The 26950-nt window shown below is 51.2% G+C and overlaps 1 protein-coding gene across 5 annotated transcripts in view; it reads right to left on the bottom strand.

Moving 5' to 3' along the window:
• WDTC1 (WD and tetratricopeptide repeats 1) overlaps positions 1-26950 on the bottom strand; it is a 1302054-nt gene that overhangs the window by 415681 nt on the left and 859423 nt on the right. For all 5 annotated transcript variants that reach the window (XM_069622886.1, XM_069622890.1, XM_069622889.1 and 2 more), the window contains one exon: positions 2466-2639. In XM_069622886.1, the coding sequence (XP_069478987.1) occupies positions 2466-2639 (174 nt within the window). The remainder of the gene's footprint in view (positions 1-2465; positions 2640-26950) is intronic.

Raw genomic sequence — 26950 nt, 5'->3', positions numbered from 1 at the left:
TAGCAGCTAGCACTCCTGCACTGAATAAAACCCTTCATCCCCGCCTCCGACTTCAGATCAGTCATCCAGGCCCCCGGTGCTCTTCCACCTGGATAGTGGCACCACCTTCTGTCAAGTGTCCCAACCACTGCTCTGGCCCTCCCGAAAGCGGACTAGCGTGCCACAGCACACTTCTTCACAGGACTGAAGAAACTGGACCACATTTCCTCCCACACTCAAGGAATTACAGCAGATACCCGCCAAGCTTGCATCACTTTCAAAACAACCTGCATCACCTACAAACCTGTAAAGTCCAAGGTGCCATTATAAGTAGCTGAAAAGATCACTAACTCAGGAGGTCAACACCACTAGGAGCCAAGATATTCCCAGATTGGAGACCAAAAAGCCCAAGAAGGAGAGGGCCAGAAAACAAGCATTCTGCTATTATACTTCCAATCTCTGGAACAACCTTCCTGCTAACATCTGGCTGGCTCCCTACATCCTGTGATTCAGGAAAGATCTGAAGAGACTTCTCTTTAAGGAACACTTCACTGACAAATGAGGGCCACAGACCAACAAGGTGCTAGCCCCTCCCGCTGGTTCCACTTCCTTCATTGCACAGCAATACACTGCTTTCTAGCTAGGTTTGCGCTATATACATCACCACAATACATACAAACATCCATTATCATGTTCTCCTCTTTCGCCCTTTTATGCATACTCTTTTTTTTGTTGCAGAGCATTCAGCTCTCCTCTTTCACAGAGTAATGGAATCTTTTCTTTTACGCACTCCTGCTCTCTCCTCTTTTGCATATACCGTACTCTTATTTTTTATTCTTTTTAAGAATACTGTTCTCTACTCATTTGCAGAATACCGAAGTCTCCTCTATTGCAGATGGTGATGCATATCTTTTTTACTGAATACAGCTTTCTCGTTTAAGATTGCACACATTATTTAAAGGGATGGTCTAGTAAAAAATTTTCCTAGGTAAAGTTTTGAGCTATTCAAGCTTAAAATTCGCAAAAGCAAGCACGGGGGCGCAGCCATTTTGTGAAATGCAGGCCCTCCTGTGCTGGCTTTTGCTTTTGCGGCACTAATGAAGGAAAAGCCAGCCGGCTGTAGTAAACAAAGGCTACCGCTGGGTGGCTTTCCCTTCATTAGTGCTGTAGGCGGAGGACGGGGACCGGAGACCAGAGCAGGAAAGCTGCAGCTGAATCTCGGTAAGTGCTATTTATTTTTTTTTAAAAAAATAAGCACTAGCTGCGGTTTTTTTTCTACGTTTTCCGGGCTTGAGGAGCCTGAGAAACTTGGAAAGAAAAACCGCAGCGTTTTCCAACACAATAACGTTGTATTTATGTTTGCGGTCGCTTCAAAAGCGACCGCAAACATAAATACAACGTTTTTAAAGCTGCGGTTTTATTTCTAAGTTTTCAGGGCTCCTCCAGCCCGGAAAACTTAGAAAAAAAACGCAGCTAGTGCTTATTTTTTGTAAAAAAAATAAATAGCACTTACCGAGATTCAGCTGCAGCTTTCCTGCTCTGGTCTCCGGTCCCCGTCCTCCGCCTACAGCACTAATGAAGGGAAAGCCACCCAGCGGTAGCCTTTGTTTACTACAGCTGGCTGGCTTTCCCTTCATTAGTGCCGCAAAAGCAAAAGCCAGCACAGGAGGGCCACCATTTCACAAAATGGCTGCGCCCATGTGCTTGCTTTTGCGAATTTTGAGCTTGAATAGCTCAAAATTTTACATAGGAAGTTTTAAAACGGAGAATGCTAGTATTTATTTTATGTGGCCTATCTATTTTTTAAATAAAATTTTTTACTAGACCATCCCTTTAAGATTCCTATGCCTCCATCTTTCATGGGTTGACTCTCCAGCATATTTTCCTTTCACAGATTTAAAGACATGCTGCTATCAATGTTTTTTTAGGGACCACTGCACTCTCACAGATACCTCTCCCATTTTGCACAGATCTCTGAACTCTCCTTTCACACTTGTTAGTAAAGTCTGATGTTGCTTATCAAATTCTGTTATTCAGCAATTTAGTTTAGGAGTTAGAAGTTACACAATTGTCAAAACGTGTTACAATTTTAAATGTTAAAATCTGCATAGTTAATGTTGAGAACCTATAATCGAAACCAGGCTACTTGCATGTCCAATCAATTTTATTTAACGTCATACTTTTAAGTGAGCTAGCTCTATATAGACTTCTTAGTTTCTTTCTCACCAACAATATATTTGCTTTTTAGCTCTATACAGTTTTCCATGATGCAGGTATACATTTAAAAGGAGCATACTATACATTTTAGCTCCCTGAAACATTACTCAACTAAAAAAGGCATGATTCTGGAATGTCTTTATTCTCATCTGTCCCTCTTTCACCTTCCAAGAACCTACCTTTATACCCTATTTAACTGTTACACCCTTGGTTCTATAACTTCTTTTATACAATCTCATTGTCAATCAGTACTACACCTGTTCCCTCACCATTTCCGCTTCATAAAAGCAGCAGCCCGGTTTCCATATAGCATGGCATTGCGGGGAGCTTTTTGCGTTGCTTGACTGTACAGCTCGATGGCGAGGCTCCACTGCTGGCGGGCGAATGCATCGTTGGCCCTCTGCTTCATCTTTTCGAGGAATGGGGGCAGTTCCACTTGAGCACTACAGGAGATAGAGTTGGAAAACTATGTAAGAGGGGAGGCAAGGGTAAGAGGAACGAAACTAAGGAAGGAAGCATTACTTACTTGTAAGAGTAGTTCCCCAGTGTGGGTATCCTTGCTGTGCACCAAGTAAGCACATTCATTCCAGTTTTGACAAATAAATCATGGCAATCCAGCCCCAAACTAGTGAGGCTAGGTATCTAAATCTGAAATGATATGCATGCTGGAAACTCTCCTAATACAGAATAACATATTTGTCAGACATATATGTTTTTAACAGAATACCATCAAGTAGAAAATAATTTGAGGAGATCCACATTTTAAAAATGTAAGGAATGCATTTAAATTGTAAGGAATGCATTTTGCGCCACAGACGTTTGGATCAATGGTTGCCATGTTCGATCCTGGAAGGCTGCCACCACTTCAGGTTTTCCAGAAAAACACTGACAATGTTATGCTATGGTGTAATTAAGCTTTTATACTGCTCCAATCATCCCCTTAGTGGTTTTACACCATCAGAACCCTATCCAAGAAAATGGTACAGAACCCAATTTAGATTGACTGTATTTAAATGTATTTTGCATGATTATCTTTTGAACATGGGGTGGATTTAGCTTTTGGGAACTGTGCTTGAAGCCGCCTATTTTAGATTGTTTTGTATGAGGCTAATTCACAGATCTTTGGCTAAACTACAAGGCTAAGATATAGTTTTCAGTGTGAGCCATGCTCTGTATGCAACAAGGAATGGACTTAATCCCATTCAAATAGCAGTGCGGAACACACAAAGCATAGAGGGCATTGTGAAAAACCCAAAGGATTTTCACTGTACAGTACCTCTGGGAGCAGGGTAGGGGCCCCAGATGGTGAAACACGGCATCCCCTTTCCTTTGAGACCTCTTCCGCTTCCTACTGTGTCAGATTTACTGACCTTGCAACTCTTCCCTGCCCCTTCCATGTAAAAACAGACAAGGCAGAGACAAAAATGGGAGGATGAAGTGTACCAATAGGGAACACTCGGATACAGAAAAAAGAATCTCCCCTTCCTACAGCAGACTGTCCCAGTAATGAGGCCAGGCCAAGTCAGGCATCTCTCTAACTACTCACACCTGACTTCCCGTGACTCTCCCAGGCAAGCTGAGGGTGCTGGAAGGTGTCAAGATGGCAGAGGAAGGTCGGTTGAGCTGCAGAGACCCAGAGAGTCCTGGAGCAGGAGGTAACCACCACACTGGACCTTTGAGTGCAGGAGAGGTTGCAGTGAGGGGAGAGACCTGGGAGCTGGGGTCTCCTGGCAGTGCCACACCAGTGCTCCTCCCCTGGGCCAAGCAGGAGAGCCCATATCTCTGAGGGTCAAGCAATGAGACCCTGACCGCAAGACTTATCCCCATTGAAGCTCCTGCAGCTCCCAAAGCCAGAAAATGCCGTTTTGGCGAGCTGTGAAGAGCAAAAATCAACCAGGTGCCTTCTGGGGCACGAAGTCCTAAACCATTGAGACTTTTTGTAAATTGATAAAACCCCCTTGCAAAGGGCAGAAGAGTCCAAGCCCGGCAGAGGGAGACCCTTCAAGAACCTTTGTGAACTTTGGGAGGGGTCTGAACCCGGCGGAGGGAGGCCCTAAAAGAAGAGCAAGGCCAGAAGGGCAACCGAAGTGAGCAAGACCAGCAGAACGGAAGGGCAGTAAGTCCTGGGAAGGCAACGCAACCATGGAAGCAGAGCAGGCGGGACCAGGAGGCAAATGAAAGGCATGGTCCTACCAGCTGTGGGGTGAAGGTCGCTGCAGAATCCCAAAAGGGCAACTCCCTGCTACTGCTGAATATCACGGCGGTACCTTCTTCATGTGCGGTGTGAGGACTTGAAAGGAAGCGAGCCGCGCTGGGCCACAAGCCTTGATTAGATGGAATGTCTTGATAAGGAACAAGTTACTTACCTGTAACTGTTGTTCTCCAGCATGGGTCTGGCATGGATTCACATGCTCATGAATATTCCCCGTCGTCAGGCTGGGAATCCTCGGTAAAGAAAAATCAGTATCAGTTTCGTTTCTGATCTGTCTTTCGTAGCAGTAACCAATCACTGATCTCTCCGTCATACTGACCACAGCCAATGACTGCCCTCTCCCTAAGCCCCGCCTCTGGCAAACATCTTCAGATTTGGCAGCACGTGAAGTGGCAGTATGACCAAGTGAAGAGCCACAGAGGGGAAGGCGGGAGGGTTCGCATGTGAATCCATGCCAGACCCACGCTGGAGAACAACAGTTACAGATAAGTAACTTGTTCCTTCTCCAGCATGGGGTCTGGCATGGATTCACATGCTCATGAATAAAAGAATACATAGCAGTACACACATGCACAACCACGGGAGGTGGCAACAGGCTCAACATTAAGCAATACAACAACTCAACATTAAGCAACTCTTACCTTCTCACCAGGGTCACCTTAGGCGAACAGGTTGCGCAGCACTGCTTGGCCGACCCTGGACTTCTCCCTGGAATCCCGGTCGACGCAGAAGAATTTCGTGAAGGTGTGCGTCGACCTCCACGTAGCAGCCCTGCAGATGTCCAGCAGGGGCACACCAGATAGGAACGCTGTGGTAGCTGCGATCGCTCTGGTGGAGTGGGCTCTCGGACGGCCGGGCAGCGGTCGGTTTGCCAACCAATGACAGTACATGATACAGCCGGAGAGCCATCTGGAAATGGAAGCCTTTGAGAGAGCCTTCCCCTGATTGACAGGTCCAAAGTTCACAAAAAGTTGTGACGTCATCCGAAAACTCTTTGTGCGGTCCACGTAGAACTTCAGCGCTCTAGCTACATCCAGCGAGTGCAAAGTCCTTTCAGCCGGCGACGAAGGCGACGGGAAGAAAACTGGCAACACCAAGGGCTTGTTGAGGTGGAAGTCGACGGCACCTTGGGCATGAAGGAGGGGTGCGTCCTGAGCACTACCCTCGTTTCGTGAAAAGTCAAGTACGGGGGCTTGCAGGAAAGGGCCTGGATCTCTTCCACTCGTCGTGCAGAGGTGATGGCCACAAGAAACGCTGTTTTCCACGACAGGAACTTTAACTGAGCTGAGTGCAGATGCTCGAACGGAGGTCCCATGAGCTTGGTCAGCACCACGTTGAGCTCCCACGCCGGGGCTGGAGCCTTCACCGGCGGGAACGATCTGAACAGTCCCTTCATGAATTCTTTCACCAGACGATGAGACCACAAAGACGTCCGTCCCGTGGTTCTGGTGTATCGGGAGATCGCAGCAAGATGAATCTTGATGGAAGAGTGCGCCAGTCCAGCCTTGGCCAGCGTCAGTATGTACGGCAGTACTTGCGGAGCCGTAATCAGTAGAGGGTTAATCTTCTGTGCATGGCACCAGACAGAGAACCTCTTCCATTTGTGTCCGTAGCATTTAAGAGTTGAGGACGCCCTGGCCTTTGCAAGAACCTCTCTGCAGTCGGCCGGTATGTCGTAGCCTCCAAACTCTAACGCTGCAGGAGCCAGGCCTGCAAGTTCAGCGACTTCGGGTCGTGGTGGAGGATGGCGCCTCCTTCCCTGGAGAGAAGATCCGCGTCCACTGGCAGCTTGATTGACGGGGACGTTGACAAGTCCAGAAGGTCCTGGAACCATATCTGCCTCGGCCACGCAGGTGCGACGAGGATCATCCCGCACCGTGACCTCTTGAACTGGTTGATGAGCTGGATCAGCAACGGCAATGGAGGGAACGCGTAAAGAAACAGGCCCTCCCAGGGGAACGAGAAAGCATCGCCCATGCTCCTCGGCTGGGGAAACCTGCTGGCGAACCTCCGGCACTTGGAGTTCGTCACCGTCGCGAACAGATCGTGTCGTAGCTCCCACTCGTGGCACGAGCGCAGCTCTCTGCTGAGCGAGTCGGCGGTGGTGTTTTTTATTCCTGCCAGATGAAACGGCACCAGAAACATCCTCTGTGCGACGGCCCAATGCCACAGATCCTGCGCCTCCTTGGACAGGGCTGGGGATCTGGTACCGCCCTGCTTCCTGATGTAGAACATGGTGGTGGTGTTGTCGGTGAAGATCCTCACCACCTTGCCCTTGAGGGATGGAAGAAAGGGCCTGAGGGCCCAAAACACTGCCCGGAGCTCCAGGACGTTGATATGGAGGGACTTCTCCGTCAGGAGCCAAAGGCCTCTCGCATGCAGATTTTCGGTGTGCGCTCCCCACCCTTCCAGAGAGGCATCCGTGGTCTCTGTCTTCTGGTGGCCCGGGGTCTGGAAGTCCATGCCCGCCGTCAGATGCACGCGGGTGCCCCACCACCGGATCGCTCGTCGGAATGTCTCGTCGAGTGTGATCCTGTCCTCGAAGCTGCCCGTCGTCTGAATCCAACGAGCGTCCAGGAACTCCTGCAACGGGCGCATCCGAAGCCTCCATAGGCGGATGAGATAAATGCAAGAAGACATCATTCCGAGGAGGGATTTGATGGACCTCACCCTGGCCGTGTCCGCAACCAGCATCCGCTGCACCTTGCCCAAGATGGCCCTCGTCCTTTCCTCCGACGGAGAGGCCAGAAGCGACACTGTGTCGAGTTTCGCTCCCAGAAACAGCGCGTCTTGCGCGGGCTCCAGGTGGGACTTGGCATAGTTTATGGAGAATCCCAGGTCCGTGAGTAGTTGGACAGTCCTCGGCGTGTGCTCCGTGGCAAGTTCCCTTGTCTTTGCTCGGATGAGCCAGTCATCCAGGTAGGGGTAGACGTGGATCCCCTCCAGGTGCACCCGCGCCACCACCGGTGCGAGGCACTTGGTGAACACCCTGGGTGCCTACCTCAATCCGAAGGGAAGGGCTCTGAACTGGTAGTGACGCCCTTGGACCACGAATCTGAGAAACTTTCGGTGTCCCTTTAGGATGGGGATAAGGAAGTAGGCATCCTCCAAGTCCAACGACGACAGGAAATCGCCCTCCTCCAGTTGACCCAGGACGTGCTGGAGGGTGCCCATCCGGAACTTCTGTGCCTTGATGAATTTGTTCAGTCGTCGTAGGTCCAGGATGGGACGCCATCCTCCCGTCTTCTTCTTCACGAGGAAGTATCTCGAGTAAACTCCGGAGCCCCGAAGCCGCTTTGGGACAAGCTCGATGGCGCCTTTCTTGAGCATCGCCTTTACCTCCAAGAGAAGTTGAGGGACGTGATGTTACTTCCTGGCCACGGGGGGGACGCGCGGGCACTTCTTTAGAAACTCGAGCGCGTGACCCTGGGCCAGGGCGTCCAGCACCCAACGGTCAGTGGAGATGGACTCCCACACGCTGACGAAGCTCGCCAGCCGGCCTCCCACCGGGGTGCTTCGGTGGGGGCCCGACCCCAAAGCCGGTTCAGTCCTGCTTCGGCGAGGCTTTGCCGCCTTGTCCTTCCTGGCGACGACGGCGGGGTCCGCCCAACTTGCCTCGTCCCCTGTAGGCTTCCTGTGACGACAAATGGGCCGCTTGACGATAGGTGGAAAATCCGCCACCGGAACCTTTGGAGGCACCCTGCTTGCCTCCGCCGCTCCGAAAGGGCGGCCGTCGTTGCTGGAGAACACCAAGAGCCCGGGCCGTCTCCGTGTCCGTCTTGATGGCTTGTAGGGAATCATCCACTGTTTTCCCCAAACAGGTTGCTCCCGTCGAACAGCATATCCAAGACTCTGGACTGCACGTCCTGCCGGAAGTCAGTTGCCTTGAGCCATCCACGCCGTCTAAGGCACACGCCGTTGCCCAACTGGCGAAATCCAGTGTCAGCGATGTCCGTCGCTATCGTAATGGCCTGGTCCGACGCCACTTCTCCTTCCTGCAAGATCTCTAGGGCCTCCGCCCTCTTGTCGTCTGGTAAGAAGTCCAGCAGGGGGGCGATTTTGTACCACAATTCCCTGTCGTAGCGGGCTACGATAGCCAAGGCGTTGGCAGCCTTAATCGTCGTTGCTGCCGATGAGATGACTCTGCGTCCCATCGTGTCCAATTTCTTTCCCTCGCTGTCCGGCCGGGAGGTGACGTAGAGGCCGAGGCCGCCCCCGCTTTCTTCCTGGCCGCCGCGGAGACGACCGAGTCCGGGGTCGGCTGTGCCCTAAGGCACAAAGGGGCCGCGTCCGGGACCCGGTACTTCTTCTCGTACCGATCCCTTCTCGCAGGCGTTGTGGATGGGTTCTTGAGGAGGACGAGACCCTCATCCCAGATATCGTCCAGTAGAGGTACAGCGAGGACCGTCTTCCTCTTGGTCTCGCGCCGTTGATAGAGGAAACCTTCCTTCTTCTCTTCCGGGCAGAGCTGGAAAAGCTCAGATGGCCTGGCGATCATGGCATGAAACGATCCAATCTCGTCGGGCGGGGAAGCCCGGGGAGGAGGTGACGACGGAAGATCCTCATCGTAATCCTCGTCGTCTGTACCCGTCGCGGCCGTGTCAGTCCCCGTATCATCCCCACGGGTCGTGGACGGGGAGGCGGGCTGAGCAGGGCGCGATGGCTGAAAAGGAGGTGGAGGATGAATCCTTCTTCTCTTAAGAGGAGGGCTCCCAGAAGGGCCTGGCTCCGGGTCCCCCGTCGGGAGCGGTTCCTCCGTTGGTGGTAACGGCAACCTCGTCCTTATCTCCGAGCATAAGGACTGTATAGCCAACAAAATGGCCGCCGGGTTGTCCTGTGGCACTGGTTGAGGGGATTCTGACGGGCGGTCAGGAGCCCCGTCGGCACCCTCGGTGTTATCGTCATCTCCGACGTCGGGGTCCCTCCTGACGGGTTGGTCTTCTTCCACGCCAACGCCGTGGCTTAAGCCTTCGATCAGCTCCTCTTCAGAGGTTGAGGCCAAATCCACAACGACCTCCTGCCCCCCCTTTTTCTTCTCCGTCGGAGGATTCACAGGGGTCCTGTCGATGGGCATGAAAGAGGACTCCCTCCGCGGTGGCAGGGAGACTCTGGGCCCCGAGGTCGCCACCACTGGTGTAGCCTCCACAGGCTGAGCCAGGGCCACCGCGACTGTCTCGATAGAGGCCTTGGCCGGGTGGATCAAGGCTTTCACCACCTTAGGTGCGCTCACCGCCTTCTCCTTGGGGGGAGGGTCACCGCTTCGCTCCCCCTCCGATGGGGCCTTCGAGCTCGACCGGGGTCTCTCCAGGAGCTTCGCCGGGTGCTCGGCCTTCCTCTTACCCGAGCCAGAACGTTGGCTCGTGGTTGATGGCACGGGGAGGATGCGCCCTGCCTGGCGCCCGTAGAGCCCGACCGTTCGGCGCTCCCGGTGCCAGCGGACTCGCGGTGCTTGGCCTTCTGTTGGGACCCCATCGCCGGGGCGCCCACAAAGGTCTTAGAAGACCGCTCGGCCGACTTCTGCTTTTTCTCGCCTGACGGGCTCTTCCCTTCCAGCCAGTTGGCGAGACGCAGATGGCGGTCCTTCATGGTCCACTCCGACATATTGCCGCAAAACGCCCAGTCCTTCTCCACGTGCGTCTTGTCCTCATGCAGGCAGTAGAGGCAAAGGGAGTGTTCATCCTCCTTAAAGACATTTTGAAGCTGACATCCAGGGCAGACCCTGAACAGTTTTCCGGGCGTCGAGCTTCCCTTCTCCTGGACCATGTCCGAGATGGGCCTGAGAAACTTCTGGAGTCCTCCAAAAGCGTGGCTCGACGAAATCTTGACCCTTAAGGGGCGTAGAAGAATCCGACACGGGTCCCCGTTGATCGGATAAAGAAACGGTGGAGCTTGAGGCTCTTTTGACCGAAAAAGAGAAAAATGTTCCTATGAAAAGCGCGAAAAAAGCACTAAAGCTCGAGAGCAATAGCACGAGGATTCCAACACTAGAACGTGCGGTAAAAATCTGAAGATGGCTGCCAGAGGCGGGGCTTAGGGAGAGGGCAGTCATTGGCTGTGGTCAGTATGACGCAGAGATCAGTGATTGGTTACTGCTACGAAAGACAGATCAGAAACGAAACTGATACTGATTTTTCTTTACCGAGGATTCCCAGCCTGACAACGGGGAATATTCATGAGCATGTGAATCCATGCCAGACCCCATGCTGGAGAAACTATCAGCCTCTGCCGGTGAGTGAAATGGGAGACCGACTTGTGTTGATAAATGAAAACGACATTAACGTTTGAAGTGCTCGTTGGGTTGTCGAGAAACCGCGAGCGAAAGCACATTGTAGCAAGAATGAAGAATGCAGTGTAAGAGAAGCGCCAAAGAAATCTGAAGCACTTGAGAGTGTAGCCAAGAGAGGAGGCGAATAGTCAAAGTGGTCCTACAAGTGTAAAGTCAAGGGTACAAGCACCCCCTCGTACAGTTGAAAGTTTTTGACAACAGGTGAAACGAAGTATAAAGCTAACCTAACAAACTGCAGATACCACAATACCTCGGAAGAGGAGGCCGGTATAAACCTTTCAACTGTATCCAGTATTGTGGGTTGCGCGTAGGATGGCAGCCGTGAAGAAAGATTGGGAAATAGCAAAAAAGGCTTCAACAAAACTATTGGTAGAGCACTTTTTTATTTGGGTGTAGTAAGGAGCGGGGCTCTGAGGAATGGCTTGGGATCCCCAGCGACAAAGAGGGCTGTGGCTACCATGAACCTCTAGTCACCATCCGTGGACCTTTAAACGTTTGTATTGTCATCCAATCAGCATTGAACAGAAACTCCATTCAAGACTGGATGTCATGCATACAAAAGCTTTTGTGGGCTCTGGGCAGAGCCCACATAGGCACAAATGTCAGCAACGGTTGTCCCCATAGATGAACACAATGAACAGCACAAACAAAATGGCTAGGTCACAGGGCTCAAAAACCCTGGCCACGGAACAAGTAACTACCAATGCTATGTAAAGGGTTCACTGTTACTGTTCACTGTAGCCAAATTAACTGCATGAGCTGCCACAAGCCTGTAACTAACAATTTCAGGGTACCCGCCCTGGGACAAAGCAGGGCTGTTTTGCATCAACTCCTGCCTTGTAGCCACATGGGCTACTTGGAGAAGCACCCCAAAATACAGCTAAAGCTTTCAGAGAGGACCCCCCCCCCCCTCTTCAAGGCTCCTCCCTAACACCTAGGTCCACGGACCATGCACCCCCACCAAACCGGACACTGGGAGAACTGCTCACCCCTCCCCTGTTAGCTCTCTCTTTCCTTGTAATGACCCATTGCAATCTCATTCCTGCGCCATGTAACATCCCTCAATGACTTGTCGAGCGCTGTGGTGCTTCCACGCTCAGCAAATATCCTAATTATTTTTACATTTGTTTATTGGTTAAAAACAATGTTTAACCTCAACAATTAAAATATACAAAATACATTAATTTCTAAAATTCCAATACAAGAATATTATAAAAGAATGTAATTCATTACAATTGGCATTAAAATACATTATGAAAATGTATAACCAGTTACCATTACACCTCCATCATTTCGTCCTGTGGACACAGATTTGACAAAACCCACAACTGCAATTGCTAAAGAAATGGGGATGCCCCTTAAACAGCTTTTCGAAAACACTGTCTTGTCAAAATACTGGACTGTGTGCCTATATTTAGCAAAACAGAAGTCTCACTTATGATTCCGTTGCAGACAATTCATAATAAGGTGCTCCAAAGTTTCTGTAGTTCCACAGTCCTGACAGTAACGACAGTAGTGCCCATTAGAAACCACAGACCTTTGCATCTCAAGAATTTCTCTGGTCTTGAAAATGTTCCAACGGAACCGAGCAAATTCTCGCCTTAATATTTGCCACGGGCATAGTCTCTCTCCAGTGTTTCACCGACTCCCCCACTGCACTTATGTTCATGAGACAAATTTGTAAGGCTCTTCTGCTGATGGAATGTTTCTGTCAGAACACACCAATCAGATTATTTCAAAACTTTCTTCACCCAATTTGGATTGCTCACTAGGTCCGCACATGACAGGCCAAAATCACATAATATTTGATCACAACATACTAAAATCATTCAAAGTCTTATCCTCCCTCTTTCAACATGCATCCCAATTCTGAATATAAGGTGTTCACACAAGGTACCAATAATTTACGATAAATCGACAATTCTTTCCACCTCACTACACATGTTATGCTACAAAATAGCAGTTGTGGGAACAGAGTTCAGAATTCCCATAACCCTTCTTCAGAACATGCTTTCCATTTTTGCCAAAGATTCGGGCACCCAACATTGATACATTGCAATTCCATAAGTCAGTTTCAGTAGTACTGTCCCTACATAAAATTTAACAAGCGGAATAGTGGAGTATCTACAAAACCTGTTTTTACATCGAACATCTGAGGAATAAGTGAATCCATTTTCTGTCCAAAAATATCTCATTATTGTGCCCTTATTTGGGGAACCTACAATATAAAACCTTAAGTAATTCATTTCCGTAACATTTTCCAATTGTTCACCACCCAGGACCCATTTCCCGTTGACTACCGCACCTCTTGCAGAGAGATGGAGAAATTACTTACTGTAATGATCTTTCTATGGATTCTTCTTCTGCACATTTCTCATCTTGATAAATCATCATCCAGCTCTGCTGTTCGGAAACTTTTTCGACAGCGGGTGTTAGTGGACCTCTAATCGGCCGTCGATCCGCCTTACTTGGTGCTTGATTGTCGGCTTCGTAAGTGACGTTGGGCATTGAATATGTAACACATCACTAGGCCCCATGCTTCAGTTCCTCCCTTTTTCCCCTGCGCTTGAAGTCTGCAGAGGAAGACCAACGGAAGGAGGCTAACTAGCCTGTTAAAAACTTAACAGTATACATCCTAGAGGGTGATCCCATATAAATAGAGATTTTTTTTTTTTTAGAACAATGAGTGAAAACAGACACCCCAGAGCCATCACCTATGTCTTTCTAACTTAGAAGCGTTGAGCCATAACACTTTCTGAGCAGAGACGGCTGGGAGGGGTGATGAGGAATCTGCGGGAGAAGAATCCATTAATAGATCATTACGGCAAGTAATTTCTCCTCCAATGGATTGCTTTCCTCCCACAGATTCCACATCTTGATAGACTCCCCGAGCAGTTAGGCTAGAGGAGGAGGGCAGAAAGTATTAAACAAGTAGGTTCTGCACAATTGCCCTACCAAAGCGTGTGTCTGACCCGTGGGCAACATCCAAAGACTAATGCTTGGTGAACGTATGCAAAGACAATGTGGCCGCACAGCAAATGTTCCTAACAGGAACACCCCTTTGCAGGGCTGTGGACGCTGAAACCCCTCTGGTTAAATGTGCATTGATCCCCCTCAAACCCGGCAAACTGCCTGGCCAGTGTGGCTCATACCGCCCACTCTCATTGATTAACAGTGATATTAAAATATTCGCTAAACTTCTGGCCAACCGCTTAGCCCCGATCATGCCCCACATTATCCACCCTGACCAGGCAGGATTTCTCCCGGGTAGGTCCAAATCCCTAAATTTAAGGAGGCTCTTTAACGTGATCAGCAGGGTCAACCCCACCACACAGGCGGTAGCGGCCACCCTGGACATGCAGAAGGCATTTGACTCGGTGTCTTGGAGATACCTCTGGCGGGTCCTTGTGAAATGCGGGTTTGGCCCCAACTTCCACGCCTGGGTTAAGCTACTCTACACAGCCCCCTCAGCTACAGTTTGCACGGAGGAACGGTGCTCCACTCCCTTCCGGATATCCAGAGGGACGCGGCAGGGATGCCCTTTCTCCCCACTAATCTTCGCCATCGCCATTGAGCCCTTTGGCGACATGATTCACCAGTCTCACTCTCACAGGGGATTACGCACAGCGGGTCAATCCGATATAATTTCCTTCTACGCAGATGACGCTCTGCTGTACATCCGCTCTCCTGATACCAACCTTTCCCCTATCCTTGAGGACGTTGCCCGATTTGGCGATATCTCTGGATTGAAGGTAAACTGCTCCAAATCTGTGTTGTTTCCACTTACAGATTCCACACAACCACCATTGGACCTGGGGGGATTCACCTGGTCTCAATCTAGCATCACTTACCTGGGGGTGGTTGTTTCCCAACACACGTCACAGATGCGCGAGGACAATCACCAGAGTTATCTGAAGAACCTGGCCACGAAAACGTCCAGCTGGACTAGGCTCCCCATTTCGCTTGCAGGCAGGATCGGAATACTTAAAATGGTGGTATTACCTCAGCTTCTTTATCGTTTCACCAATCTGCCCATATGACCAGGGGACGCGTTCTTCAAATCACTATGTCAAATCTGTAACACCTTCCTATGGCACTCGGGCGCAGTCCGCCTCAAACTCTCTACGCTGACCAACCCTAAGGAATTAGGTGGATTTAACGCCCCAGATTTCACTAGATATTGGGTGACAGCTCAATCCCACTTTGCATCTCATTGGTTCAATACCACTGACCCCCCCCCCCCGGCATGTTCGATTGGAGAAACTGACAGTCTCTGACCGGGTGATTGGCTCCCTTATCCTTAAACCCTTAAATCCCGACTCTGCAGACCCCGTAGCTAGTACATCTTTAGCGTTATCCAAGCTGTGGGCTATGGTTGATGCACATCACCCATTCCACGGGGACCTGCCGTTATGGAATTTCCTCCCTGATGTCCCATCTGTCCACAATCCATCATTACCCGCTGGTCAGATGCTGGCTTCCTGTCGCTCCGCGATATATACACACAGGACAACTTTATTGAGTGGACTGAACTCCCCCCCCTTCCCTCAGGCGTCGGCCCACAGCGTGGCTGCAATACTCCTCCATCCGATGGAACCTCAAATCGAGATATCCGGACTTCCCCACACTACCTCCGGATGAACCCATAGTAGCGGAACTTTGCTCCTACTCCTCCTTCAGGGGCAAGGTGTCAAGGCTTTATTCCCAATTGCAGGTTAGAGCGGCCCCACCCTTTACCAAATTGAGGCGCAGCTGGGAGGAGGACCTGGAGGTTGAGATCACTGACGAGAGATGGTCCCGAATGTGCGCTCGCACCCATGATGTGTCTTATAACTCAAAATTTAAGCTAATACAATTCAAGGTACTGCAGAGGTATCATCATACACCTAAGAGACCACATCGTATGTTCAGCGAATCCCCTACCTACTGCCCCGGGTGCGGCTCGGATCAGGCAACCTACATTAATATGCTCTGGCACTGCCCGCACCTGACCCAATTCTGGTCTGACATCTATTCCACGTTATCGGATCTATTGGAGCACACCATCGCCCCCACCCGACTGCATTGTCTCTTCCATGACTTCCTCCAGATGGGACGTGACTCGAAGAAACTGGCGGGCCTCTGTATGTTGCTGGCGGCCCACTGTATATTATTATGTTGGCTCCGGCCCAAGGCACCCACATATGCACAGTGGCTTAGAACAACTACATGGGCACAAGACACTGAAGAAGCCTGGTGTGCAATGCAGCACCCACACACGAGGCCAAGAGACATCTGGCGAAGGTTTCGTGATTACATGTCTGCCATGGCTTCTCCTTCAAACTCTGCTCATTCTTCTCCAGGTTGTTCCCCATAATGTGACCATTCTGTGATCTTGGTCTTCTTATCTCGAGTGCCAATGTTATATGTGCTATCCGAAGCTCCGGCTTGCTTCCACAAGATGTACATGGTATACTGGTAATGATGTATGTGTATTGTTATTGCTGCTGGAGTCATGTGGCTCCCTGTGAGTTGTCAAGACCAATACAAAAAAGGTTTAAAAAAAATGTGCATTGATCCCTGGTGGATGTTCTTTGCCCGCTGACTGGTAACATTCAGATATGCATAAAATAATCCACTGTGAAAGGATTTCTTTTGTTATGGGGAGACCCTTGTGAGATAGAGAATGGGCTACAAACAACTGGTCCATCTTCTGGAACTCAGATGTACGAGCTATGTAAAAGCTCAAGGCTCTTTTTGGGTCAAGACGGTGAAAACGCTTCTCTTTCGAGGCGTGTGGAGGGGGGTAGAATGCAGGTAAATCAATGGATTGTGAAAGGTGGCATTCAGAAACAACTTTTGGAAGGAAGCCAGGCCCGACTTTGGGAGAAACCTTTTCTCTAAAAAAATGCAAAAATTGCGGTTTGCAGCATAACACTGTAGGTATTCTTTTGTTAGAGAAAATATGACTTACACACCGATTTTGTAAAAAGCGTTCAGTCAAGTTTTTTAATTATATGTAACATTCAAGTAGCAAAACGAGCAAAGACACAAGTGTGTTCCAAACAACATTCATGGATTTACGCGTTTTGAGGATTCAACCTCTTCATCAGAAGCCTGTGGATCATTTTGCTGATACCATGTGTTAATCTAGACTGTGCGTAGCTATCCGAGGATTTCTCAGAGAGGGTAGTCAACGTTCACATCGGGGCTTTAGGAATCCCAATGTGCGAGGTATCAATACCCAAAACAAGTAAAAATGAGCCTTGGGGCGTGTTACTGGCTGATTTACTAAAGGATGGTTAGGCAAGCCCAGTAAAAATGGATCATGCTTGTCTGACTCTCAAGTCACATATCCTTTTATATTATGTGGCAGAGGCACACACAGAACGTGGGAATGGATATCCCGAGAGGTGCTTCAATTCAGTAAACTTCCGTTAACAAGCCCAGTAGTCATACGCGTGAAAAGATTTCCAAGGGGGAAGTCAGCATATTTCGTAGAAGGTATTACGATCAGGGTTCCATCTACCTTCTAATCACCATTCGAGTCATGGCGAAAGACGCTGCAGGAGCTGCTCACGTGTCGACATACCGGTTGTTTCAGGCTTGCTTTGGCACCAGCGTCCTGCCCTGCGGGCAATGGCGACGCTGTCCTCCACTACCTTAGGCCTGGGAACGGCCTCTGTAAGCTTCCTGAGTCGTGGATCTGGAAGGCTGACAAGGAGAAATCTTTTGAAGCCCTCATCGACTTTCACCTGGAAGAGGGAAAAGAAGAGAGCTGCTGCTGAAGGGTGTCCAGGGAACGGGCCGACTTCATATCCATCTTTATGGCCTGGAGGGACTCGACGACCTTCCCAAATAGGTTATCTCTGTCGAAGGGCATGTCGAGCACCTTTGCTTGGACCACCTGGCGGAAATTTGTGGCCTTCATCCAGCCTTGGCGACAAAGGCAGACACTGTTCCTCATTTGCAAGAACCATGTGTCGGCGACATCCAATGCCACTGTGATGGCGTGATCAGACACTACCTCCCCCTCGTGGAAGAGAGCGATTGCCCCCATCTTCTTATCGTCGGGAAGGAACTCCAAAATAAGCCCCAGCTTGTACCACAACTCCATGTCGTACCTGGCTAGGATCACCAGTGCGTTGGCCGCCTTCATAGTGGATGCCACGGTGTAAATCACTTTCCTTCCCATGGCGTTCATCCGCTTCCCCTCGCTATGTGGCGGGACCTAAGACGACGGGTTGGCGACCGTTTCCTCGCTGCCGCCAATACCTGTTACGCTCACCTGGCTCCCACGGGGGCGTCGATCGGAACTGGGCCGCTGTTGTTTCCACCAGCGTGACGCGTAGCGCCGAGATGACTGACTGGACTGACCCACTCAGCCTAGTTTGTCTGGCTCGCAGGAATATCCTTCTGCAAAGGAGAAAGGGGATTAACCACCCGTGGAATTGAGCGTTAACCCACCTTCCCCACGCCCCGTTGTCTTCCCACAGATCACTCTTGATGTCCCCTCTTTAGTCTCACCTGATGGTTTGGAAGGATGAGCTCTCCATCCTGCATCGAATGCAGGGGCGCGTAGATGACCAGTTACTTCACTGGTGTGGAGGAATTGGGGAGTTCCAGAACGGTATTGACTCTAAGAATCCAGGCAAGGCGCCGTGAGACGGTAGGTAGAAAGAGTTCAAAATGTCTGATCTTCACTCTGTCTGATTCCTTGCAGGTTGCCGGTTTGCCGTCACGAAGAGTTCCACGTGGCAACCGGTAAGATTTAGGTAAGTCTATTGTGGAGATAGGTTTTCCCCTATAGTCCTTTGTTTTCCCCTTAGGAGCTAATCACCCCCTGTGGTAATCAGGTAAGTCTTTGGGGGGTAGCTTGCTTACTTGTCCTTTTGTTTTCCCTTAGCTCACCTTGTTCTTCTTGTCTCCCTAGGCGTCGGCGAGCGGCCGGGAGATGCTGAAGATCGCGATGGAATGCGGAGATGCAGCGAAGGCCGGTGAGTTCAGCGCGGCGATGCACGTGTGACTTCTTGCTTCCAGCTCGAGTGCGTGATGGATCAAGGATTCAGGTAAGGATTACTGTGATGCTCCTGTTCTAACCTCTTCTCCTTCTTTCTTCTTATTTCTAGGAGCTCCGGGCTTGAAACGGGCGTGGCAGAAGACTGGAAGCTGCTGCAGGCACAGTGAGCATTACGCTGCTGGATGCAGAATAACGCGAAGCGTGTGCTGCTGTTCGGGCGTGGTTAAAATAGCCTTGTAAGTCGTCCCAGGTAAGTATCCTTCCATAGCCCCACCTGAGTAAAAAGTAGTCCCTCAGGTAAAATAGTCCCTCCTAAGCCTCATTTGGCTTGAGGCCTTTTGCAGCATGGTCTGCACCAGGTAAGTATGCAGCATGGTCTGCACCAGGTATGTATGCAGCATGGTCTGCATCAGGTGGGTTTTCTACTATGAGCCTGGCGCCAGGACTGACTATGTTTATGAGCCTGGAGCCATAGGCGCCAGGACTGCACCCAAACAGCCCCTAGCTGGGGTCTTTGGGCACGCTCAAAATGGCATGATGCCTGCTTCCGGGGTTGCTGGGCCTGATCTGGTTTCTCGGGGGCAGGCATCATGACAATACCACTGAATCTGGCAATGGTTGCGACTTCAGGCACACGGGTGCGAAGTCTGTTACCCAATGCTTCTTTTCCAGCCCATCCTGTTTGGCTGGAGCATTGTAAGGGTTCTTCATGAGGGCTAGACCCTTTTCCCAAAAGTCGTCCAGAAGGGGCACTGCCATGACTGTCTTTCTCTTGACCTCGCGCCTCTGGTACAAGAAGCCCTCCTTCTTAGTTTCCTCTGGCACTAGCTGGAATAGCTCGGAGGCCCGAGCGATCATGTAGTGGAACGATCCCACCTTATCCGGCGGAGAGACCGTATGTGGGGCATCTAAATGCGGAGATTCGCTGTCCGCCACGATGATATCCTCGTCGTCCATTGTGGTCATGGCCGTATCCATCCCTTTACTTGTGTATGGGTCTGCTGGGGGAGAAGGCACCAGTCGTGGTGGCGGAGGATGAAATGGGGGCGGAGGAGGACGCTTTCTCTTCTTCGATGGAGGCTGATCAGGGACCATTGGAACCGCAGGTACAGTAGGCAGAGGCATCCTCAACTGGGTCTCTGACACCAAGGTGTGTAGAGTCGACAGAATATCGAAGGAAATGTCCCTTGGCTGAGATGGCAGAACTTGAAAACTAGGCCCTGCGTCGCCGTCGTCGTCGCCCTCTTCCTCCTCGTCCTCGTCCTCCTCCTCCTCCTCCTCCCACATGTCCTCGTTGACCGTGTGGAAGGACTCCTGGTCTTGTTCATCCATGGACGAGACCTCCATGGCTTGCGCCACAGCCTGTGAGGGTTCTTTTGAGGCCTCCTCGCCCCCCCTCTAACCTCCCTGTTGGTCCTGAACCGGGTCCTGAGCCTATTTCCCCCCTACAGGTGTGCCAGCATACTTTGTCCAAGTCACTGCTGCGGTGTCGCACCTTGTGGGTAGGGACACCTTCTGAGCTGTGAGGGCTACCTTCACAGGGTCAGAGGCCTTAGATGCAGCAGTCGCCGACAAAGTCTTAGCCTGCGCCGCTTGAAGTTTAGCCGGGGTAGATGACTTACTATTCGAGGAGGAGCCTGATTGCCAGCTGGCAATGGAAGCGGATGGTGATGTTGATCGCGCCCTATCCACTGTGGGACAGACTTCCGCTGCGAACCTGGTGGACTCGGACTTGTGACCTTATCTTTGGCCCCCATGGATGAAGCGCCCTCACAGGACTTAGAAGACCGCTCTCAGTACCGGGTGAGGCATGACCCTGCTGGCCGCCTTGGCGTTGAGCCACGCCGCCAGTCTACTGTGCCTGTTCCTCATCGTCTTCTTGGAGAACCCAATGCAAATTTCGCACTCCACCTCTTTGTGGTCCGGGTGTAGGCAGCAGAGGCATTGTAGGTGCTTGTCCTCCACAAACACGTTCCATAGCCTGCATTTAGTGCAGTGCTTGAAGAGGGACCTTCCCTCCTCCTCCTCCGTCATGGTCGGAGGGTGCAAATTAGGCCCAATGGCCTTCTAGAATCTTCAACTATCTTCGCCCATGAAGGGAGCTGAAATTCACCGACAACAGATCCCCACTGTCGGCAGATTGAGAAGAGAGTACATGGGCTCCTGTATGGAACTCATGGTGGCAACAGTAAAGACAGACACAAGTGATCACAGTTCAAGGGTGCTTATTAAACTGCAAATGCAGGGTGGAGAAAAACAAACGCCTAACCTAAACCTAAATCTAAGATGGGAGCAAGCTTCGACCATCAAATGAAAAATAAGGCAGTCCTTCTAGCGTCTTGTCAAAGTAAAAAGGCGTATACCAAAAAAAAAAAAACATGATTGCCAAATCCTTACAACTAATTACAGAAAGAGTGTGGGATAGGGTTTTCAATAAAGAAAGAAGTGTTCACAAATAATAAGTCAGGATTTGATTGCCAGGAGTCTCCCTTGCCCATGTTTTGAGCACAGGACAAAGAGGATCTCCTGAGCACAGCACACAATCAAGCTTTCCCAGCACGAGCCGACAGTTCCGTATCAGCTATCAGGTTTTTCGATGGTCAAGTCGCTTTTCAATAAAAGTCTCTTGCCTTCGAGGGCCTGATGTGTCCAACAAAACAAACAAAAGAACAAGTTACTCTCTTATCTGGTAACGTTCTTTCGATGGGATGGTCCGACGACGTATTCCATATCTATGACAGTAATCACCACAGCTGTGCTGCTTCGGAAAATCTTTCGGCGTCTGCGTCGATGACGTCGATACGCCATCCTCGAGCCGACATCATCGGATGTTATAAGTAGAACGCACGACACCCATAGCCTCAGTTGTAGTTTTTTCCCCAGAATGTGTGGCACCAATCTACTGCCAGTATGACTACAGAAAGCCTTGCGGAAACGTAAGCTGCAATCGCATAAGAAATTCTGTAGCAGGGTAGGCAGGGAGGGAGCGATATAGAATATGTCGTCGGACCATCCCATCGAAAGAACATTACCAGGTAAGAGAGTAACTTGTTCTTCGAGAGGATTGGGTCCTTGGACGTATTCCATATCTATGACAGACTCCCAAAGCAGTACCAACGTAAGGAGGTGGGAACAGGATTTAGAATACACAAATTTAGAATGCCCAATTAAATTGCAGAGTAAAGGACCGCCATGCCAAAGGTCAGATCCTGCCCATGGATAGAATCAAGGGAGTAGTGACGTACAAAAGTATGGACGGAAGCCCAAGTGGGAATACGAACACCCCTCTGCAGGGAAGTAGAGGCAGCCATACCCCTAGTGGAGTGGGCCCGTAAGCCTACCGGAGGGTCCTTAACCGCCAAGCGGTAATATTAAGAGATTGCCAAGATAATCCATCTAGACAAAGCCTGTTTAGTAACAGCCTGTCCCAAACGCCTTCCAGCGTAACCAATAAAGAGCTGATTGTCCACTCTGACCCGGGACATGTGAGAAATGTAGAAGCTTAAAGCTCTCCTAGGGTCCAACCTATGGAGCCTCTCCTCTTCCTTAAGAGTATGTGGAGGAGGATAAAATGCCGGAAGAATAACCTTCTGGCCTAAATGAAATTCCCACACCACCTTCGGAAGAAAGGAAGGAAGGACGAACTCTAAGGACAACCCTGTCCTTGTGAAACACAGTGAAGGGAGGCTTAACTGAAAGTGTCTCTAACTCACTCACTCTGCGAGCGGAAGGGACCGCAACTAAAAATACAGTTTTAAGAGTTAACAGCCTCAAAGGGCAAGAATGTAAAGGCTCAAATGGAGCACCCATTAGAAACTTGAGAACAAGGTTCAAATCCCAACCGGGCACCTGGAAAGGTGACGGAGGGAACACATTAGTGAGCCCTTTTAGAAACTGAGAAATTAAAGGAATTTTAAAATAAGAACACTCCTCAGACGAGCGCTTAAATATGGACAGCGCTGCCAGGTAACCTTTAATGGTACCCACTTGCGAGCCCCTGTGGGCTAAAGAAAGAAAAAAAAGAGAACCACAGGCATGTCACATGAAAAAGGATCCACATTCTTAACCCTGCATCAGTCAGAGAACTTTCTCCAACGGCAAAGGCACAGGGACTTTGTTGCTGGCCGTCTGGCCGAAAGCAACACCTCCATCATGTCTTCAGGGAGGTCCCAATCCTTATACCTCAACCTTTCAGAAGCCAAGTGTGAAAGTTGAGGGATCTGACCTCTGGATGGAGAACCCGACCCCCCTTCCCGTGAGAGCAGATCGTCTCAGTAGGGAAGAAGATGTGGAGGGCAGATGGACAAGTCGAGAAGGTCCGGGTACCACGTCCTCCGGGCCCATGCCGGAGCAATGAGGATCATCCGGGAACCGAACCGCCGTAGCCTCTGCAGCACCTGCGGGATGACGGGTACTGGAGGAAACTCGTACAGCAGTGGGAAGGACCACTCCACCACAAACGCGTATCCAATGGGTCCTCTTAGTGCGAATTCCCGCAAGCAGAACCTTTCGCACTTCCGGTTGACACTGGAGACGAAGAGATCCAATTGAGGGGTCTCCCAAAGGGCGAAGATCTCCAGGAGAATCTCCGGAGCCAACTCCCATTCTTGAGAGATCGCGCTCTGCCTGCTCAGAGCAGCCGTCGTCTCGTTTTCGTCTCCGGCCAGATGAACTGCCGAGATCGAAATTTCCTGCTGGATGGCCCAGAACCAGAGCTGCATCGCCTCCTTGCACAGAGGAAGTGACCTTGCCCCCCCCTTTTTGTTGAGGTAGTGCATGGCCACTGTAATGTCCGTCAGGATCAGGACATTCTTTCCTCGCACAGTCAGCAGAAAAGCCTTCAGGGCAAGCCTGACTGCCCTCAGCTCCAACAGATTGATATGGAGTCTGGACTCCGACAGAGACCAACGACCGCTGACTGTCAACTCGTTGGCATGAGCTCCCCATCCCGTGAGGGATGCGTCCGTCACGATCGTCACCTCCGGCCAGGGTAGCCAAAACAGAACCCCCCCCTCAGATTGCCTTCGACAGCCCACCACAGAAGGTCCTGGGCGACCGAGGGTGGCACCTGAACGGGGTCCGACATCCTGCCGGAGGACTGCGACCATTGGAGTTTGAGAGCCCATTGCAAAGATCTCATCCGCAACCTGGCCTCTGGCACCAGAAGGCCGAGCAACCTCAAGAACTCGAACGCTGGGAGACTCTGGGCATGTTGAAACTTGTGCACCATCTGCTGAATGTGATGAGCCCTCACCTGGGGAGGAAAACGCTGCCCCAGGGACGTGTCGAGCACTGCTCCGATGTACTGGAGCAGCTGAGTTGGTGTCAAGTGGGACTTCTTTAAGTTGAGGGAGAAGTCCAGCTTGTGAAGGGAGTGGCAGGTGACGGACAGATGATCCAGGACTTGCTCGGGAGAGCGTGCCCTGATCAACCAATCGTCCAGGTAGGGGTAGACGTGAATCCCCCTTTACTGAGATACGCTGCCACCACCACCATGAGCTTGGTGAAGACCCTTGGGGGGGGGGGGGGGGAAGTAGGTCAATCCGAACGGCAGGACCCGTAACTGAACCGCGACCCTCAGGTAGTTTGTGTGCTTGGGATGGATCGGCACATGAAACTAAGCGTCCTTAAGGTCTAGAGACACCAACCAGTCCTGAAGTTGAAGGGCCTGGAGGACTTGAGATAGAGTAATCGTCTTGTACTTGTCGTTCCGAAGGAGCTTGTTCAAACCGCGCAAGTCCATGATGGGTCTCAATTCCCCCGTCTTTCTTCGAAATCAAAAAATAAGGGGAATACCATCCCTTGTTCCTCTCCGCTACAGGCCCCAGTTCTATAGCGCCTTTCTCCAGCAGGGATTGAATTTCCTGCGCAAGGAGCGGATCCAAACTCTTCAAAGAGAGATCCCTTGGTGGATTGTCATGAGGCCTCTGCCGGAAAGGAAGACAGTAGCCATGGGCTATGATCTCCAGAACCCACACATCTGAAGTAATGGCACGCCATTCTACAAGATGCTGCGCCAGCCTTCCCTCAACCGGCGAAGCATGGGCCTCATGACTGAGCTGAAGCAGCTGCGGCAGTGCCTGAGGGCAAAGAGGCAACTGCTTGCGCGGCCTTGGCACCTCGAGTACCTTGTTTTCCACCTCTGGCACTCCTACGGTTGCCCCTTTGACTTGCAGCTCCTCTCGCTCTACTAAAGGAACCTCCCCTCCATTGCTGTCCCCTAGGACTAAAAGGTGGAGGTTGGTGGACTGCAGGGCCCAACGACTTTGCTGCAGCTTTCGAGGTCTGCAACCTCTCAAGACTCTCGTCAGCCTTGCTGCCAAAAAGATGTTCCACATCAAAGGCCATGTTGAGGAGCCGGGCTTGCACATCCGGAGCAAAACCAGACTTCCGCAACCACGCAAACCTGTGTATTACGGTGCTCGCCGCCATGGACCGGCTGACGCAATCAACCATATCTAGACCCGACTGAACGGATTCACACATGGCGTCCTTACCATCCTGCACGATAGCAAGGAAACCATCCCGTTCCTCCCCTTTGGGGATATGATCAGCCACTAAGGAAATGCAGTTCCACAGAGTGTGTGTGAAACGAGACAAGGCACAAACAGAGTTGGCAGCCTGAAGCGCCATACCCCCAGAAGAAAACACCTTCTTCGCCCAGCCGTCAAACCGTTTGTCATCCCTATCAGGAGGGATGGTAGGATATGACACCTGCTTTGCGGGGGCCGTAGCCGCCTGCACCACCAAACTCTCCAGAGTAGGGTGCGTTGTCAAGTAGCAGGGGTCGCCACTGGCTGGGCTATAGTTCTTCGGCAAGGACTTGCTCACTGCCGGGAGACTCTCCGGAGAAGTCCAAGCCGCAGCCACCCTTGTCTGCAAGGCCATATAGAATGGCAGAACCGGGTCAGTTGGAGGACCTTGGTCCAAGATATCAGTCAGGTTATCCTGCTGAAAATCCCCAGGGGGGCAGACCAACCCTTGTATTCAGTGACCCTCGACATGAGGCGCTGATATGAAGATTCGGCATGCGTGCCAGGCTCCGGCCTACCAAACTCCACCTCTGGAAAGGTGTCTAGACCACTGGCATCGTGCAGCAACTGACGCAGGTCCTCAAGTTGACTGTGACCAGAAACAATGTCATCAGGAACCAATGCAGGATCCTCACCTTCCTCAGACACCTCATCCACCTCAGAAATATAATCCAGAGGCTGGAAAGAGGGTACAGAAAAAGGCACAAAGACATGTTTAGCCTAGCCATCGCCTTTCTGGGGGGTGCCACCGTGCCACAGGGTACCTCCGACAATGCTGCCCTTGAAGGGCGTCAAGGGCGTCGACAGAATGGGTGTTGACGTCGAGCGCAGCGCCGACAGCTTCGACTGCGTCGAGACAGGCCTCGAGGGCAGAGCCTCGAGCGTGTCTCTCGACAGCCTGGGTGCCGATGGCGTCGACGACTTCCTCGGAGGCGGGGCCTCGAGAGAGTCCGTCGACGACCTTGGCGCCACCGGCGTCGATGTCTTCTTCGAAGACTTCACAGTGTCTCGCGGTCTCGATGGCGTCGAGGACCGGGACCTGGAACGGGCATGCCTAGAGTGACCATCGTTGTCCAACCGGGACCTCGAAGGCGCCCGGTGGTTGCGACGACAGCTTGAGCCTGAAGGCGGACGAGTGGTGTCTCTAGCGCGGCCTCGACCGGTGTCCTCAGACGACACGGCCGGACCAGAGCCCTGCGATTGAAAAATAGCCAACATCTCCTTTCGGAACAAATCCCATTCCTCAGGAGTGGAATGCTTGTTGGGACAAGCTACCCGCCAATGGGTGGAGTCCTCGGAAGAGGACGGGGAAGGTGACCTGTGACGGCGCTTCCTGGAGTGCCTCGAAGAGACAGAGGAATGGCGGGACCGACTCCCAGACCGAGAACCCCCGGACTCACGATGACGATGCGGAGAGTCGCCCCTCGAATCGTCCGTCGAAAGACCAGTGGAACGCGACTTCCGGGGCTTGGCCACCTTACCGACCAACAGCTTCTTCTTACACTCCCGCAAGGCCTTCGAAGTGAGCAATTGGCAGTCGACACAGTCGTCCATATCATGGTCCTCCCCGAGGCACCAGAGGCAAGCGTTGTGCATATCCGTCAAGGACATCTTGGACCCGCACACCCGACACTTCTTAAACCCGGACCGCGGGGTGGAAGAAGTCAAAGACGACATATTCGATAGCATATGAAGAAACAGGTTCGAAAGAAACGAAAGAACAG

The sequence above is a fragment of the Ambystoma mexicanum genome, chromosome 11 (genome assembly GCF_040938575.1).
Source record: "Ambystoma mexicanum isolate Mex_15411 chromosome 11, UKY_AmexF1_1, whole genome shotgun sequence".
Classification (NCBI taxonomy): domain Eukaryota; kingdom Metazoa; phylum Chordata; class Amphibia; order Caudata; family Ambystomatidae; genus Ambystoma; species Ambystoma mexicanum.
The sequence above is the reverse complement of the archived record's forward strand: the minus strand, read 5'-3'. Positions and strand labels throughout refer to the sequence as shown.